Source organism: Lycium ferocissimum, unplaced genomic scaffold (genome assembly GCF_029784015.1).
Source record: "Lycium ferocissimum isolate CSIRO_LF1 unplaced genomic scaffold, AGI_CSIRO_Lferr_CH_V1 ctg525, whole genome shotgun sequence".
In the NCBI taxonomy this organism is placed as follows: domain Eukaryota; kingdom Viridiplantae; phylum Streptophyta; class Magnoliopsida; order Solanales; family Solanaceae; genus Lycium; species Lycium ferocissimum.
The window spans coordinates 12,373-31,136 of NW_026725923.1; the positions used below are offsets into that span (position 1 = coordinate 12,373).

Consider the following 18,764-nt stretch of genomic DNA (forward strand, 5'->3'; position numbering starts at 1 on the left):
TGCTATTTTTTTGAGTTGTGTATACACACATACTAAACGACATAAGGGTTTTTTTTTTTTTTTTTAAAAAAAAAAAAAAAAAAAACAGATACACAGAGGCTAAATATTTTTAGATGAAGACACATAAAAAAGGAGACTGATAATGTGGAATTTAAAACTTGCAGGAGAAAGTGCAGAGATTCCCAATTTAACCACTGTAAGTTATGCCCTAAGTTTATAAGTTTTTGCATGGCACCTACAGAATATCTTTAGATATGCAACAAAGCCTAACTTCAAACAAAATGTCTAAAGCTTAAGTTTAACCATTTTCACTTAAACTTCAGTAGAAATGTCTTAACTTCAACCATATGAAATTTCAGATATCATACGTCTAATATTTGTCAAAATTGGATACGAGTTGAATAATTTTTAAAAATTGTGTACCGTGAATTTTTTTAAAACTTTCAGGGTATTTTTGGCCATCCAAGTAGCAGTACAGCCAACTTCCACTGGAAAAAATCAGAGAACAATGCCAATAAAATCTAAGCCTGTGAGTGAATATTTTCGGGCTTCCCTGTCTAGTCCTCAGATCAGAGAACAATGCCAATAAAATCTAAGCCTGTGAGTGAATATTTTCGGGCTTCCCTGTCTAGTCCTCAGCAGTCAGCACAAACTTAATAGTAGACTACATTTGAATAGTATCATCCTAACAAAGTTTCTACATGATCCTGATATGAAATGCAGTTCCACAAGTTCGTGAATTTACACAGAATAAATACATGAAACTACATCCAGAGATACAACTTGTTAGGAACACTGCTCAATTTAGCAGCTTAGGTCTGATAGTTTCTAATACTGGTGTTACATAAATGACTGCCCATTCATTATTAGACATGGATAGAAGATTTTTAAGTTTTGTCGTTAGGTGTTTCTATCTTTTCCCAGGTTTGCCCGAGTCCCCAGAATTTAATTCATTTTCCAGCTCATCAAATTCCCAGCCGCCAATCTCTTCTGCAGAGTAATCCTGGTTAACGTTTACGGACTCAGATTCCAATTTTGCCAACTCTGCTTCATACATTTCCTCGGGTTTGGTAGCTGCTGGTTTCTTTTCCTCCTTTTTGCCAGCTGCATTGGCTTCTGTTGCCTTCCTCGCAGGACTTGATCCACTTTCGTCTAATGTTTTATTGGATGCAGCATCAGACACCTTCTCTACTTTGGTAGAAGGTAGTTTGTTTTCCTCCTTCGCCCCAGTTGCAAGGGCTTCTGCTGCCTTCTTTGCAGGATCTGAAATACTTTCATCAGGAATTTTATGAGATGAAGCGGCTCCCTCTTGGGACGGGACCTCCGGTACCTCCATTTCTAGTTCTGGTCTCTCAATAGATTCAAATTCTTCTCGTAACTTTTCAATGTTCTCAAACAGCTCTTTAATCTTGGGATCGTCTTTCCTGAATGAAAAGAGAACAAGTAGCTCACTTGATGGAGCTTGATATCCAATAAAAGCTACCGGAAGCAGTAAAAGCATCAAGCACAAGCAAACCTGGATGCTTTCCCGTGTTGAGCATAGAACTGTTCCATCATGTTGTCGACTACACTGAATGTGGTTATAATCTGCACTAAGATGAGACATATACCCTTAGGATTCTAGCTTGATATTGCAAGGTAGATGGAAGAAAGTAGAAGGGTAGAGCAACCCAAACAAATGGCCTCTGCACTGGTTTTTTCAAGTTAAACACGTGGATATGGAAACTTAGAGAAAAAAGGGTTTATGCGGATTTGGAATGATAAAGAAGATTTCCAACTCATAAAATGAGGGGAAGGTGAAGATCACCAGCTTCAAGCTCAGACACAAGGATGGTGCCACACTGGTTACTCCAATAAGTGCGGAGTGCACAAACATAAAATACAATTAGAAAATAAATACTAGCTGCTCCTAACTAGGCAATTAAGGCACTTGATATAATTTTCAACACTAATCATAGACCAAGGAGCAAGTTGGAATAGATAAAGCTTGCATGACCTCCACTAGATTTAGGTCTTGGACAGAAAAGAGTGGAGGCAGCTCAAAGCTTGTGACTCAACATGAATACCAATTTCATGAAGTTCATCAGTTCGGTCTCGAGCAGTCAATTTTTACCTTGGCTTCATAGTCCAGGTACTCCAACTCCAGACTTTTCCTAGGACTCAATGCTTTTGATTCACCAGAAGCCGGACCAGATTCTTTTGCTGAGCTGCTATGTGAAAACAAAATAAGCAATTAAGAAAGTGACCAGAAAAATGTACAGGCTTATGAATGCAAAGAAAGGCCTTACCCTTCACCTAAACTCTTCAAGTTCTCCACATATTTTCTAATACGATCAATAGAAGGCCTCAACTCTTTCTGTGCAAGCAACACATAATAGATCAAAGAGTTATTACAAGGACGGCATAGACAAAGCAACTATGACCATTTTCAAGCAAGCACCTCGTAAGCAGAGAGAAGTTGCAAGACCAATTTCACAAAATAATCTTCATGCCTTTCCAATTCACCACTAGAAGAACACAAGGGAGCAACAGTTAAATATAAAGCATCTCCAAGTATATCCATTGACATTGAGGATAAGGCTTAACAAACTATAATATTAGGTAAAGTACTTTTAAAAGGTTCTTTTCTGAAATTTGGAAGAATGATCATGTGATAAATCCTGTAACATACTTGGCCTCCTTGTCTTTGGTCTCTGTATAGGAGGACTGAAGAGCCCAAGCGTCCTCCAAAAATTTGATCCATGAACTAAGAACATTTGCTTCCACTCTACATGAGCCAATGGACTTTGATAGCTCGTCTTCCTACAAAGATGTAGAGAACTTATGGCCAAATGTAAATGAGAACAATAGAGATTCATATCGAATACAGCTTAGGAACTGGAGGTAGAAGTTAAGCCAAAGAAGAATTGAGTATTAAAAGCAAATAAAAGCCGTACCCTAGTTTTTAAATGAGCAACAATCTGATCATTAGCTTCGTAGAATTGATCCCTCTCTTCTCTGGCATTGTGAAGGCGTGCATTAGCTGCTGCCAAGGAGATATTGACCTAAAAGAAACCCAGTTTAGCCAGGACAGTAACATGGAAAATTAGCACAATTTAAATGGAAAAATCTAAAGCAATCTCAAATTCTTTCCAGTTAGAGAAGACTTATCATGAATACCTTCTATATTATCTCAACCTGACTTATCATTTATGGAAAACATTGTGTGGAAACACAAGTGACGCAAGTTAATAATCATGTAACATGTTAGTTATTAAAGTTGATTTAAGAACGCATTACGATTTAACCTCAAAAACTATATACTGGGTTATTCAATTCTCAGTCGCATTAGCATTTAGGCTCTGTTCCGCCAGAACCTATACAGTGAATATTTTTTTTGATGAATCCTATACAGTGAATATTCACCACCACTATTTTCACAGTGAATTTTTTGACTATATACCAGGAACCTAAATGTTTTTGTGAAAGGTATATTACTCTTCTTAAACTAACCAAGGCCTATTATGTGGGAAATACTGGAAGATGGGAGCTAAAATGTAAACAATTTCAATGTCATCATTATATTCTTTGTTAAAAAGAGAGATAGAGAGGGATGATCGCAAAGCAGATGATAACAAAACAAAGTTAATGCTTCACCCTAAAATAACATCTTATTATAAAATTCCTTAATAAAATAAAGGCGTTTGAATCAAATCAGTTTGACATTGAAGATTTTCGGTGTACCATAATATATTTAATAGAGCTAAAAAAGGATTATCATTTAATTCCAAAAGGTTAGAAGCTTTCCTTTGGAGATGATAGTTTTTCTTGTCGAGACCTTGCCTCACCGTCATACCGCCCCATATCATTATGGCAATCATTGCAATCATACTTGTATGAATTTTTACTCTTTGATTAGCTCAATTTATAGCATGAAACAATTATTGCAGAATTAAGGAAGGGAAAAAGTATCGTATTATCTGAAAACTATAGATGAGCGCACCTTGTCTTCACCTAACAAATTAAACCCGTAGGTCTGTCTCTGCCCTTCATCAATCTAACTTAAATGTAGTGTCTAGCATTCTCCTCTAAAATACAAGTATGCAACTTCATACAACTTGAAGTTCATATGACGAGGAGAGATTGTCAAAGGTAGAACATACATTACATAACAAGTCTGAAACATCCAACTTGTATGTTTACTGTATGGAGGAGGGGTTTTGTTCTATTTTTATAGGTAAATAATTATTTAAAAACAAGGTACGGATGGTGACTTCCATGAGAAACTGATTACCTGTTTCAATTGAGCTTCAATCTCATTCCTTTGTTTCTCCAGAGCTGAAATCTCAGCTGCTAATTCCTGTAAAAACGAAGCAAAGGAGCCATAACCTCAAAATGTTTAGTCTAAGGCTCTAAGCACAAGATTAAATGACTTACACTAACTTGTCAAGGTTAATGCGGCAAATACGCGGAAAATTTGACAACACATAATGTTAAGGAGGTATGAAGCATAACTAGACACGGTATAAAGGGTGTTCATCTTCTTATTCTCTTCTTGAAAGTTATGACCACATATCAAAAACAGGTTCCCATTAAGGTTCAACAGTGAATTCGCAAAGAGGTTAAGGGTTCGTAATTTGAGTAATGAACTAAGGATAAAACCTATCTAAATTCGGGCTCTTATGAACTCTCACCATCCCTATGGTACTATAATTGTACAACTACACTGCCCTATGAAGAGATTTTCCACTCTTTGTTTTGTAGAGTAGGGGGGTGTGGGTTACCGTGATCTATCTAGAATCAACCATGTTAGAAGTCTTAAGGTAGAGAGGTTGATTGTTCTTCATGTCTTCGAAAAGAGGTGAACCCGAGAAGAGCAGTAAAAGTAAGCGTTCAAGTACGGGTGCTATGACCTTAAAGGTGGAAGACCTTCCCCTAAGTTCGAATCACCCTGAACGGAGAGTGGGCGAACAAGATGCAGAACATATCATAAATGTTGAATTCTAAGAAAGAGGGAAGAAGGCAGGAAATTTCAAGATGCATGGAAAACCTATCTTTTATTTACCCACACTTTATGTAGCATTCCAACAACAATGTAATGTCCTATAAGCACACTACCTTCTCTATTTCATCAACTTCACCGGTCTTGGCAACACGAAATTTTAGTGCCTCCTCTTTCTGAATTCTGTCCACAGTAAGAAATGACAATAGATCCAATTAGATATGTAGATACACATTAGCACTTTTTCCAAGAAGCACCAGCTTAAAACACTTAATACAAGTCATCATTGTATTGATGGAATAAGGTGTTACACTATTACTGTATATGAAATCATCAGACATTTCATGCTGATAATCCCTATAAATAAACACATGGTTAAACAAAAACCTACTCAATAACTTCGATTTGACACTCAAATCACTTGGCAGTTTTCTAAAGAAAATCAGAACTTAATATTAAAGAGAAACAATTCAATTGTCCAACATCATTTGTACAAAGACCAACAAATTAGATTCATCAGGTCAAGTATGGGTAGCCTGACCAGTCTGTTCTATTAACCACTTACAATCCATGCTATGCAATGCTGTATGACAAGTTGACAACCTAGTAATTTCGATGCTTTTCTCAACAAGGGCCAGTATATTGACAAAATACTTTAACATCTCTGAGCTTGGAGGCGTGATAGTCTAGTAAGATATTTTTGTTTAACAGAATAATTAGCAAGATAATACAAGGAACTTCTCAAAAAGCAATAACTTTTCTTTCAAGCCTTTTTAAGGTGAGGAGTTTCCAATTCTTGAATGCATACAGAACTACTCACATAAGTGGAAAATCAGCCTCTAAATTCAATTCCAACCTCGGAAAAGAGATCCAGATATTGCCCCAGGATAAATGATGTTATTGGCCATGCTTACCGGAAATGTTAAAGCCTCAGAGGTTGTTTCCAAAATGAAATATGCTTTTCATAGGAGTTCCATATTATCCAAAACAACTTATACAGAACCATGCTAACTTGGTATCAATTCCCCAAGTAGAAAGCCCAAGTAATTTCACATAAATGATGCCATAGCCCTTTATCTAGAAATATATCAGCGGTGGTGATACAAATGCTCTTTTTTTTGGTTAGAGAGGATCTAAATTTGACTTGAGCATCAAGCATTTTTTAATTCACTTCCTATGCACTTGAGGGAGAGATACCCCTGCCATTACCATAATGCAATATAAATAAAAGATGAAAAGCAGTTTGCACAAAGGGTGTGACCTAGTGGTCAATGAAGTGGGAAGAGAGCTATAAGGACTCAGATTTAAAATCCCAGTAGAGGCAAAAAACACTAGGTGATTTCTTCCCATCTGCCTACAGTTATCCGGTACCTCTACATGTAGGACGTAGCAGGTACCCGGTGGAATAGTCAGGGTGCACACAAGCTGCCACAGACACCGCCGTCATAAGAAGCAAATAAAAGATAAGAGCTGGTGGCTAAGATCAAGCAGACAATCTTGCCTAAGGTCATCTCAGATCACTGGCCTTTATCCTTGAGCTGTGGAAATTGGGATAACTCAAAGTCATACTTCAAGTTTGAGAGCTGGTGGCTAAGAGTTGATGGTTTCAAAGATCAGGTGAAAATTTAGTGGGACTCGTTTGACATTGTAGGAAGACCAGACTTCATACTAGCAAGTAAATTGAAAGCATTGAAGTTCAAACTTAAAGAGTGGAATCTGACCACATATGGTAATCTCAAAATGAAGAAAATCAGCATCCTTTAACCAAATTGCAGATTTAGATAAAGTGCAGCAACAGAGGGGCCTGGACAGTGATGAATTGGCATTAAAAACCAATCTATCTACTGAATTTGAAGAACTAGCAGTCAATGAAGAAATACATTGGAGACAAAGATCAAGAGTGCAATGGCTAAAACATGGGGACAAAAAACACAAAAAAAAAAAAATTCAGAGGACTGCTAATGCCCATAAAAGATATAACAACATCGATCTTTTAATGGTTGGAAAAGTAGAAACAAAGACCCCAGGGTTATCAAAGAGGAAATAATCAAATTCTATGAGCACATTTACTCAGAAGCAGAAAGTTGGAGGCCAGAGTTCAACCAAGTTGATGGTCCTGTGATCACTGAACAGGAAAGGGAATGGCCTCAGAGGCCTTTCGATGAACAAGAGGTTCTAGACAGTATCAAGCTTTGTGCCATTGATAAAGCACCAGGGCCAGATGGTTTCAAATTACATCCATTGCTGGGAGGTGATCAAAGCAGACATCATGTTGGCAGTTCAAAACTTTTACAGTGAAGAGTTTTTTGAAAAAAGTTTCAATGCCACATATATACCTTTGATACCTAAGAAAAATGATGCAAAGGAACTGAGGGATTAAAGGCCTATTAGTTTGATAGGCAGTATATACAAGATCATTTCCAAGCTACTGACAGAGAGGCTCAAGACAGTAATGCGCAAGTTGGTGGATTCACATCAAATGGCTTTCATTAAAGGCAGACAAATCATGGATGCTGCATTGATTGCAAATGAATGTCTAGACTCCAGAAAAAAAGAGGGCAGAGCTGGAATCCTATGCAAGCTAGACATAGAGAAGGCTTTTGATCATGTGAACTGGGTTTCCTGTTAAACATGCTTAAGAGAATGGGTTTTGGCACCAAATGGGTGAATTGGATAAAATTCTGCATCAGTACTGTCAGATTTTCAGTTTTAATCAATGGGTCCCCTGAAGGTTTTTTTCCTTCACATAGAGGATTGAGACAAGGAGACCCTCTTTCTCCTTTCCTCCTTCTGATTGCCATGGAGGGTCTCAATAACATGTTGATCACAGCTCAAAGGAATAATTGGCTTAGAGGCTTCAAGGTCAGTAGCAGGCAAGGTGATAGCATGGAGATTACACATCTGCTGTATGCAGACGATGCAATTATCCTATGTGATGCAGATGCTGACCAAATGAAGATTTTGAGAATCATCCTCGCTATTTTTGAAGGGGTGTCAGGTTTGCATATAAACTGGAGGAAGAGCCTAATGTTTCCAGTAAATGAGCCTCAACAGTTCCAGCAGTGTGTTGATATATTAGGAGGAGTGGGATCTCTGCCGACAACCTACCTTGGTATGGCACTTGGTGCAAATAGCATATCTTTGGACGTTTGGAATGGGGTTTTAGAGAAATGTGAGAAAAAACTCACAAGATGGAAGAGCCAGTACCTTTCTTTGGGTGGCAGGCAAACTCACTTGATGTCTCTTTTTCCCATTCCTCCAAAAGTTGAGAAGAGACAGGATATGTTTAGAAGCAATTTTTTGTGGCAAGGCAACAAAGATAAAAGGGGCATCCATCTTGTCAAGAGGAAAATTCTGACACTAAGCAAACAACAAGAAGGGCTTGGTATGAAAAATCTTAGGAAGCAGAATCAAAGTTTACTTATGAAATGGCTCTGGCGGTACTCAAATGAAGATCAGTCACTATGGAAGAAGGTGATTAAAGAAAAATATGGGGAGGACGATGCGTGGAAAACCAAATCTGTCAGCACTGTCTATGGGGTTAGTGTTTGGAGGACTATCAGAAATCTTTGGAGTATCGTCAGCATTAATACCAGATTCAAAGTTGGGAATGGGCAACATATTTCTTTATGGGAAGACAACTGGTTAGGTAATGGCTCTCTCCGGCACCTTTATCCAGATGTTTACATCCTAAATCAGCAGCAAAGGGCCAATATAAATGAGGTATGGAATAACCAAGGATGGGGCCTTAGCTTCAGAAGACTTTTGAATGACTGCGAAACAGACAGATTCAGTGCCTTCCTCAGCACACTTAATCTCTTCAACGGAGTCTTACCTGAGAAAGATTATGGTGGCTGCAAGACAAATCAGGAGTCTTTTCAGTCAAGACAGCTTACCTTTGGATGAATCACAACAACAGTCTTCAAGTACAATGGCCTTGGAGACAAATTTGGAAGACAAACATACCATACAAGCTGGCATGCTTTGTTTGGTTGGTAGTACAGTGCTTGTTTAACAAAAGACAGACTACAAAGAAGGGGGAATACAAGTTGGCTCTATCTGTCACTTATGTGGACTGTATGCAGAAACGAACAGTCACCTTTTTTTGCATTTTAGGGTGACTACTCAATTGTGGGACATATTTCTTGCTAATATTGGTTTGAGTTGGGCAATGCCAGTTCATACATGAGGTATGATATCTAGTTGGAACAGAAGGGGAGGGACTAAAAGCTCAAAGAAAATATTGGAGTATGTCAGTATGATCCCAGGATGCATATGGTGGACTATCTGGAAGGAAAGGAATTCAAGATGTTTTGATAACAAAAGCAACCCTATCCAGAAGATAAAGCTTAATTGTATTCGACTTTTGTATGTTTGGTGTAAAGAAAAGTACATAGATGACACAGAGACGCTCATACAATTTCTAGAGTCTCTTTAGTTGCTAGTTCATTATTTTTGTGCAGCTTTAGCTAGACTCCCTCTAACTATGGCCTATCACTGGCACTTTGATTCAATACAGTTTGTTCCCATCTCAAAAAAAAAAAAAAAAAAAAAAAAAAGCATATATGAGGCCAAGGTCTTGGCCTTGTTAGTGGCTAATCAAATAATTTGCAACTTTGTCGACTTGTAACAGAACACTGAGACAGAGAAATTGAAATGTGCAGTTTTAACCTGTCATCTGAGATCTCCTTTTCAGATTTGTTGGTGGAGCTAGCAAGAGATTCAGATAAGAGTTTCAACTTATCAACCTGCAAAGAGTTGAATATTGCTTGAATATTGTAGAAGATGCAAAACCCCTAATTGTGTAGAGGAGTGGATGCTTTGCTAGAAACAACATGCCTCATCTATCTGACAGGTCTTTGTGCTAATGAAATTTAGTCAAAAAGAAATTATCAGAAGCATGATGTTTCAGAGCATTAAAGGAGCTAGGACATGTTGACCTTATATTTTCAAGCATACTTGCACAGAAGACAAAAGACAGGGAAACAAAGTGAAAGGCTTGGTTTAACAATTGAAAATAGCTTATTTGATATCCACGATACCCTATCCCAACAAATAGAGAGGGAAGAACCGAAGCAGTTATTTTACAAAATGTAATTGTAGATGTAGAACTGTAGAACAAACAATAAGCTCTTCATCAAAAAGTGTAGAACACTTATCTCGAAAAGGAAACAAAAATGAAAAGCAAAACAAATTAATAAGAGAGGAAGAAAGAAAAAGAAAGCCTCCAAGGAAACAAAAATCATTCATTAGTGAAAATTTGAAGTATGGTAAACTCAGCCAATAATGGCATGCTTGATAAAAAAGGTCGATCATGAGTTTGAGCTTAAAGGAATCTATACTGCTAATAAATTGGCATAAATAAGTATCCTCAGAGGCAGGAGTTTTACCTATAATGGAGAAAGCACCAAGAAATAAATAAAATATATGGATATGATGGAAAAAGAACATTAAAAATTGTAAAATTCAAAAAGGAAATGTACAGAAGTCAAATATCTAGGCCCATAGCAATATCGAAGTCAATGAATACTAAATTAGAAAATAAGAAAACAAACTATGTATGTACTAATCAAATACTTAAAAGAAAATTTAAGAAATATTTCGCAACATACTGGACGGACAACCCAAGGCGTAAAAGTATACTCGGGCATATAATATCATCTTGGGGCAAACGTCTCAGAGACTTCCAAAACTAATGTACATCACATATATGATATATCAAGTTTTTGACTGACAACATATGAAACAAAGGAGAAGCATGATACACTCCAAGAAGGGAGACCAGGCCTTTTGTTTCAGAAAACAAATAAGATCAGATTAAAGGAATAATATACCTTTTGAGAATGGACTTCCGGAGAGTCCCCGTATTGAAGAGATTTTTTCTTCAGTAGAAGCCCTTCTAATCTGGAGCAGACCCGAATATGTGCAAGTGCCGCTTTTAGAGCCTATTGGAAAAATACAACAGTCATTTAACTATGTCATATATTTCGAATGACAAAAGATAAGTAGGTTGGCCTAACATATGAGTGCTAGAAAAATTTCTTTCATTTTGGTCACTTATCATGCTTTAGATTAATTAAAGCCCCTAATGCAACATCCATCTTCAATAGCTAATTCATAAAATAACAAGGTTTTTGAGAACTATTTGTTTGTGGCAAGTTAAGACACACTTATTTACCAATTATTTTTAAGTATCCATTGCTGATGCAACGGAAAATGAATATCATGCAGTAACCTCATGTATCACTTGCCATGACAAAACACTACAATGAAAACTAAAAACATGTTAACTTCTCCTTCTAGATAAGGCCTACAGAAAGACAATAACTCGTCAAGACTGTAGACTGAAGTATTCTTCTTCTCTGGAGTGAAACATATGTTACCATCTTATAAAACAGGGTCAGATCATATTTGGAAATTCTGAATGACTGATCAGATTTATGAATTCGAAGTAAATGGAGAGAAGCGCCTGAATACTCCATTGCATACCTCTTCTATGGAGAATATTTCCATTTTATAAATGACCATTATGTCTATCAAATACTAGCATATGTAAAACACCACCTTCCCAGATCTATGCAGCACATTCAATTCCGGAACATCTCAAAATGTTTGACACACTTCATCCAAGTAACAAACATTTTATAGAACTTTCATCTAAACTCATTTAACAATTTAAGGTTAAATCATGATGTGTTAATTCATTGATCAATCCAACTTTAACCACTAAAATACTTTCTCATTCTACTGCTATTATAAGATGTGTTTGAATTAACTTCTTAGTCCCATGCTAGATTGATTGTGCCTAATAAAATAGGGTGGATGGAGCAACGAAAAAACAGAAAACCGATCAGGTTCACCTCTATTGAAGCCGCAGTCTCTTTGGAAATTGTTTCATGATCCCCACTTGCGTCCTTCACTGTTTTTATTTCATCAAGTTGTTTATTCAGTGTGGAGACTTCGGCATCAATTCTGCAGGTGGAAAGCACTTATCACAACCAAAACCAAAAACTGACGAAAGCAAAGATCAATGGCACAATATCAAGGGGTTGAGTGGTAGCTCACTTGCGACCTCCCTAACTTCAAAATTAAGTGGAAGGTTCGAACATCACAAGTGGAATCCCCTTCCCTTTTCCTCCTCCCCTCCCCCGATGTAACAATATTTTTAAAAAAAATGGCCAACATCAAACTTGTAACCTGTATTTTACCATCATTAATCACCAACCAAATTGTTTTGAATGGTCAAAATGAATTCGTTTCTGGCTAAACATAATTTCATAAACAAATTTAAGATCACAAAAGTCTCAAATGTTTCTCCTTGGTCATGTTTCAAGGACTGGCTACCTCTGCTATACCAACTACCTCTGCTATACCAACCGTATCTTAATTTAAAAAAAAAAAAAAAAAAAAAAAACTGATATTCCATGTTACCCCAAAACTTATACAAAAGGGAAATGCCTTTAGATATTGTATGTTCCCTTTTTTCACTCTTAAAAGGCTCTAAAACTATCATTTCATTTACATAGAAGGAATATTAAGGAATCAAAGGGAAATAAGACAGTGTCATTTAAAAGAAAAAAAAAAAAAAAACTGTTTTGAAAGGTTGACAACACCATGTTTAAATGTATTGTTGTTTCTTTTCCATCCCAAATAAATTAAGTTAGCAGGAGTTTTCCCGTCTCTTGCCTTAATAAGATGCACTTATCATAAAACAATAAGACGCTTACTCATCGACTAGAGAAAAAAGAAACTAAGCTCAATCAGCCAAAGCTCTGAAAACAAGAGAGAAAATCCACTTCAAAATAATTAGGCTCCAACCCTGGGGTTCACTTGTACAAAGATGTCAAAAGTTTCAGGTGTTATAACAAGTGATACCTTCCGAGATCTGCGTTAATTTTCAACCCTGTGATGGCACTTTCCGCAAACTGCAATAGCTCCTCACGTTTTACCTGTCAATGGATTGAACGGAGAGCCACCAAAATCAAGAGCTTATCAATTATGGCATATGTTTATAAAAGATGGAAAGACTGTCCATTTACCAATACTTCATCTTGGTAGTTTGAGAAAGCTTTTGCCAGATCCTGGATGCTGCTGACTATTGCATTGTGAACCGCTTTTTCCCCAGTGAGACAGAGTCTGCGTGTGACCAAATACAGTAAAGTTTCTGTCAATAACTGTACCCACTCCCCATATACCACGTACTGGAAGACAGTTGACTTACATGTTATCAAAATCACATGCATGCTATGAAAACCACATACTCATGGACTATGATAAATGAACTCACCCAAATAATTCAAGGAGGAGAGAGACTTCCTCTTCATTTGGCGCTTCAAGAATCTGAATCACACAAAAGAGTTAACCTACGCGATCAGCAATTTGAGATCCACACAACAAGCAGAGTACATGCAGAAAGTCCTAGACCAAAAGATATTACACAACCTGGCGGACAAAACATAAAGCACCAACATTTCTCCAGAGGTATCGTCAGACAAATAACATTTTGTTATAAATATTTTTCAAATAAAACATTCTCCATAGGTGTCTTTGCTCAAATAAAACAATAGATGTAACACTTCTTGAAAAGATTAGAGCAGTCAGGAAGATCGAAATTGAGCCAAAGTGAAACAGGTACAAGAGTTAAAGGAGAAACCAAGAGAAATTGCAACTTCTTTGCCGAAATCAAGCAGGACTTAGAAATGTAGCATACCATACATATCGATATGCCCTCCAAAGCTTTACTGTAAAGAAAGACATCACGAAAGTTCAGTGGCTCACCCCCCATCTCAGAATCGTAATAGAGAACCTATAAAATTATAATCATGGGTTAAGTCAATCCGCATGAAACCAAATATCGCGAATGTAATTTGTGAAGGATGAATGGAAATGGAATCAACAAGAAAAGAAGAGGTATGCAAAAGACAATATAACACCAAAATTCCATCATTGAGTTTGCTCCATGTCTAAATAACAAAAGTATAAAGAAATGACCTGTAACTAAAATAAGATAAGAGGGGGACAACAATCTAAATAATCACATTTTTTTTCCTGATATGGTAAACACCACTCCCAAACCCTTGTTTAAGTGGAGGGTGTTTATAACTATGCTACTCTTGAATCTTATTGTTTAAGTGGAGGGTGTTTATAACTATGCTATGTCTTCCTTGTCCAATCTAAAAAATCAACATTAATTTGAGATGATTGCGGTTGCAATAAGTAGATTACACTGATAAATAGAAGAAGAAAAAAAAAAAGAACTCATACACTGCTCATGAAAAAGTAGCAAGAATCCCCAGATCAGAAGCAGCAGAACTCATATACAATGTCACGACAAAAGCAGCTCAAAAAAAAAAAAAAAAAAAAAAAAAAAAAAACTGATCCCTGATCCACATTTTCTTCTAAAATTAAATTTTGCGCATAGTGAAGAGGCACAATCAAATATTCACTGCTTTACCGATGTCTCACAAGATGATATATCATAGTGTGCATGGATGCTGCAACAAATAAGTTTTTTTGATAAGGTAAAAGTTATGCTGCAACAAATAAGTACAGGAATCTAGTTGGTGCATGAAACATACATAATCAAGGGCTATTAATCTGAGACTATGCACAAGTTAATTCAACAGGTAGGTAATAGCAAGAGTCAGATAAGTGCCACAACCAGATCCAGCATGGTTAGCTTGTCAAATCAGTGGATAGAGCCATCACAGCAGGATACAAGACAAAGTGAAGTCAGAGGCTGCTTTACTGATTTTAAAGCACCAAATAGAGATGGATGGAGGAGCAAATATTTCAAAAGCAGCAAAACCATGATGAAGGAGAACAATAGACATTGAGATCTACCCTTCAAAGATAATTCCATAAGATGAAACAACGGCAAAGAAAAGCAATGAAGGCAAACTGTTAGAACATTTATCTTTTCACCTCATCTGAATATATGAGTGGTAAATAAAGCATCCAAAATGCATGGTGTCTAAGACAGACTAACCTTAAAAGAAGAAAAACTAGTTTACTAAGATTGTCTTTTTCGTATATGCAATTAAAAGACACAAATAGAGAATTTTTTTTTTTTTTTTTGATGACATGGGAACCCGCAGCCGCACAAATAGAGAAATTATGTCTATATGGAGCGAATTCAATCCTGTTTCTTTGTCAATAGGAGAACGATAACAGAGCAAGAGCATTCAAGATCAACCTACTCACCAGTTGTTGTTTTTTTGGCTCCTCAGAAGGATGCTGCTGCTCATTGCTCTTCTCTTTATCTTCAACAGAAACCTCAGACATGTTATCAATTGCTTTAAGTGCAGCTAACCACCTTTTCATCAACTGAACTCTCTCTGGTCCCTTGCAGGAAATAGAAGCTTCTTCCAATCTTTGGACCGTCTGTTTAAAGCTTTTGAAGTTCCTATTCCCCTGTCATGAACAAACGAATTATCCATGTTTTCTTTACTTCACATAAAAAATGACGTGCAAAGGGTCCTAGACATAGAATTAGACAGTTCACAAAAGATCTTATCAATTGAGCTCTATTTGAGCTCTGTGCTTATATGTGATAGCCCTGTAGCATTTTGTTACTTTTTCTAATCAAATTTTTTATATAACTCTTTTACGCTTGATGTATCACCAAAGCAAACAAATTATTTAGATTCATTCGTTTATTTTCTCTGATTCATTTAATACTTGCATTCAGTTATTTGTTTCTGTAATCTGCTTTTGATTGATCTATATAGGATTCATATAGTCAATCTCTACTTATTTAGGATTGGGCTTGGTAGATTGATTCATTCATTGAACTTACAAAAATCACATTAAGCCTAACCAGCAGGTTTATGGAGCTAAATGATCAGAAATGCAAAATCTGATTGCATTCAAAATTTAATTGCTCGGCTCTTTAAAATTAATGACTTGCAACCAGCACATTTTTTCAATTCTCAACCAACTACTTCACCATCAACGATATACTTAACTCTCCTTCTAATTTACGTATACAAACAATCACACTGTAAAAATGCAGCAAATGTGTTCCCCTTCACACATAGTCAACTATCAAATACTCCCTCTGTTCAATTTGTTTGTCTTGCTTTCCTTTTTAGCATGTTTCAAAAAGAATGTCTCTTCCCTTTTTTGGCAACTCTTTAATTTCAACTTTCCACGTGGCATGCTTAAGACCACAAGATTAAAGGACATTTTGGTACATTCTACATAATCCGCAGTAACATCTCAAGGGAATGTTACTAATGGAACATGTAGGAATAATAAATCCTATTCTTTTTCTGTTGACCCTTATTTCAATTGATTGGATGCTTGAGCACTCAGAGATTTTCGTGAGTTCCTCGTATATAATAAAGTATCTTCCTCCCCCTTCCACAACTATTTAGATTTCCTATCGGGCTCTCCAATCTAATCCAGGGTCCAGTCATTATACAATGCATTAATAATATAAAATTTTGATTAATCATTAATTTAAGACCATCAGTTTCAAAAGACTTCTTTACTTTCTTAAACTCCGTGTCAAGTCAAAACCAAACAAACAATTAGAAACGGAGGAAGTATTAATTACACGCCTTATTCGGGATTATTCTTATACATAGTAAGCCTATGCATAACTCATACCAGTATTATTCCTATTCATTTAATACAACAAACCAAATAGTCAATAAAAATTAATGTCAGCACAACTAATCCCAGCATTACTAATACACCCTATTCAATACAATTCCTATTCTAATACACTCTATACAGTACTATTCCTATTCTAATATCCCTCCTTCCCATAATAAGTGTAACCTTAGCCAAAAACACGCATATTAAGAAACCAATAATGCAATGTGAAGTTTACCAAATTACCCCTATATAATAAAAATAAATTACTTTTTCCTTTTGATTAGAGCATGCACAAGAAGTAAACCTTTTGACATTGAAAATCCAACAATACTAAGTTACTATGTGCCTTTTCCAATCATCCCGGGTTATTCTATTCCACCTCTTAGAAAGAAAAGAACTTAAATAAAAATACTTAATAGCATGGCGATACATTTATACAAAACTTCTACCCCGAGCACACGCAATGGAACCGTAGACAGTCAAGTGAAATCCAATCCACGAAATAATTTGATCTATGGACAGCGTCGTTGTGGTAAAGGTCGTAATGCCAGAGGAATCATTACCGCAAGGCATAGAGGGGGAGGTCATAAGCGTCTATACCGTAAAAGAAGTTACTTTATTGTCTAAGGGTAGAATTGAAAAAAACTAGTCAATTTATGTCTTGATTTCCTAAGGTGACACTTATTGTGGGACGGAGGGAGTACATTGTATTCATTTAATACATTGTATTTTAGCCTAAAAAAAAAGAGAAAGAAAACTTACAATGCGATCGTGTAAGATTTTAGCGCCCTCAGCAACAGCGTGACCGGCATGTTGAACAACGGAATCTGCGTAATTCCTAACAGTACGTGTCAGGTTGTTGTTATTCCCAACCTCCACTGCTTTATTCATCGCTGTTCTCAACCACGACATTTTCCTTTTTTTTTTTTTCTTTCCAATTTCAAAATTAGGGTTTCGCAACAGAGGAAATTATAGAAATGGCGTTGATTTGGGGATTATTTTAGTGAAGAGAAGAATAAGATGGTGCATGCAGATAGGCAAGGTGTTGTTGCTAGGGACAAGTTGGGACTGTTGTGTGTGTGTGTGAATTTTGCGTGCCAAGAGCACTGTTTGGACATATTCATGGTCCACCATGAAAATACATTTTGTCGTAACGTCCACTTTTGACCTCTAAATGTTCACAAATTTACCAATTGTTTCATCATGTAATTACTCATGTTTGTTAAGCATTATTCTAATATTTGATAGTACTATGATTTTAAAAATAATCTAAATGACATATTCTTTATATAAAGAGACTAAAAACACGCATCTCAATTAATTAACAGTTAAATTTGTTTTATTGAATATTACAAGAACTAAAATTATAATTTACCAACAATTAAGGGACCAAAAGTGTTATTATCCCTTTAATTTTTTTTTTTTTTTTTTTTTGTGGTTTCTCTAATTGTGATAGTGCCCGACTAAGGTCTGACTAATTCAGATTCTTGCGGAAAATAGTCATTTCGGCGAAAAAGCAATAGTATTACCCTCTACCACAACATTTGATGATCTATTCAAAGTTTGATTATCATAATTATGCAAATAATTCCCTATAACGACTTGTTTGGTTGCATTTTTTTTCCCTATAAGCAGCAAATAAGTACTCCCTCTGTTTTAATTTGTTTGTCTTATCTTTCTTTTTAATATGTTTCGAAAAGAATGTCTCTTTTCTAATTTGACAATTCGTTAAGTTCAACATCTCACAAGGCATGATTAAACACAAGATTAAAAGACATTTTGATACATTAAACATATCTTTAGTTAAAGATCACATATTCAAAAATCTTTTTTACTTTCTTAAAATCTGTGCTCAATCAAACTAAAACAAACATAAGATGCCAAAATTGTTCTTCTGCCAGAACCCTTCAAAAGTTTTTTTTTTTTTTTGGTTGAGAAATATATCAGCAGGCACTGTCTATTGATGCTTTTATTAATAACTAGTCTCTATGAACGTGCCTCGCACGTTATTCTCTGTCAATTATAACAAATGTTAGGTAATATAATGTTATTTGAAATTACATATAATTTATTTCTTGAGGTACAAAAATACTATGTGATCATATCCATTCAATACTTCCCATTAAAAAAATATTTTTGGTATATGCCATTAATGTTTTTTCCTATATGGAAAACTATG

The 18,764-nt window shown here is 36.0% G+C and overlaps 2 protein-coding genes across 3 annotated transcripts; one reads left to right on the top strand and one right to left on the bottom strand.

The window, feature by feature from the left end:
* Positions 1–642: 642 nt before the first annotated feature.
* Positions 643–17,745, bottom strand: LOC132044829 (uncharacterized). Of its 2 annotated transcripts, none has more exons than XM_059435363.1 (18): positions 17,348–17,745; positions 15,185–15,394; positions 13,692–13,787; positions 13,269–13,321; positions 13,021–13,117; positions 12,857–12,930; positions 11,842–11,953; positions 10,816–10,926; positions 9,653–9,729; positions 5,098–5,164; positions 4,274–4,339; positions 2,937–3,044; positions 2,672–2,802; positions 2,441–2,507; positions 2,289–2,356; positions 2,114–2,210; positions 1,517–1,587; positions 643–1,424 (listed from the first exon to the last, which is right to left on the bottom strand). In XM_059435363.1, the coding sequence occupies exons 1-18, from the start codon at positions 17,495–17,497 to the stop codon at positions 911–913; spliced, it is 2,169 nt and encodes a 722-aa protein (XP_059291346.1). In that variant the 5' UTR covers positions 17,498–17,745; the 3' UTR covers positions 643–910. The 2 variants fall into 2 exon arrangements, with proteins under 2 accessions (XP_059291346.1, XP_059291347.1); XM_059435364.1 differs by having other exon boundaries at positions 2,114–2,207; positions 17,348–17,744.
* LOC132044830 (uncharacterized) lies at positions 7,788–9,122 on the top strand. The gene is made up of 2 exons (XM_059435365.1): positions 7,788–8,525; positions 8,619–9,122. Exons 1-2 carry the CDS (start codon positions 7,799–7,801, stop codon positions 8,885–8,887), a joined length of 996 nt encoding a protein of 331 aa, XP_059291348.1. The 5' UTR covers positions 7,788–7,798; the 3' UTR covers positions 8,888–9,122.
* Positions 17,746–18,764: the final 1,019 nt, after the last annotated feature.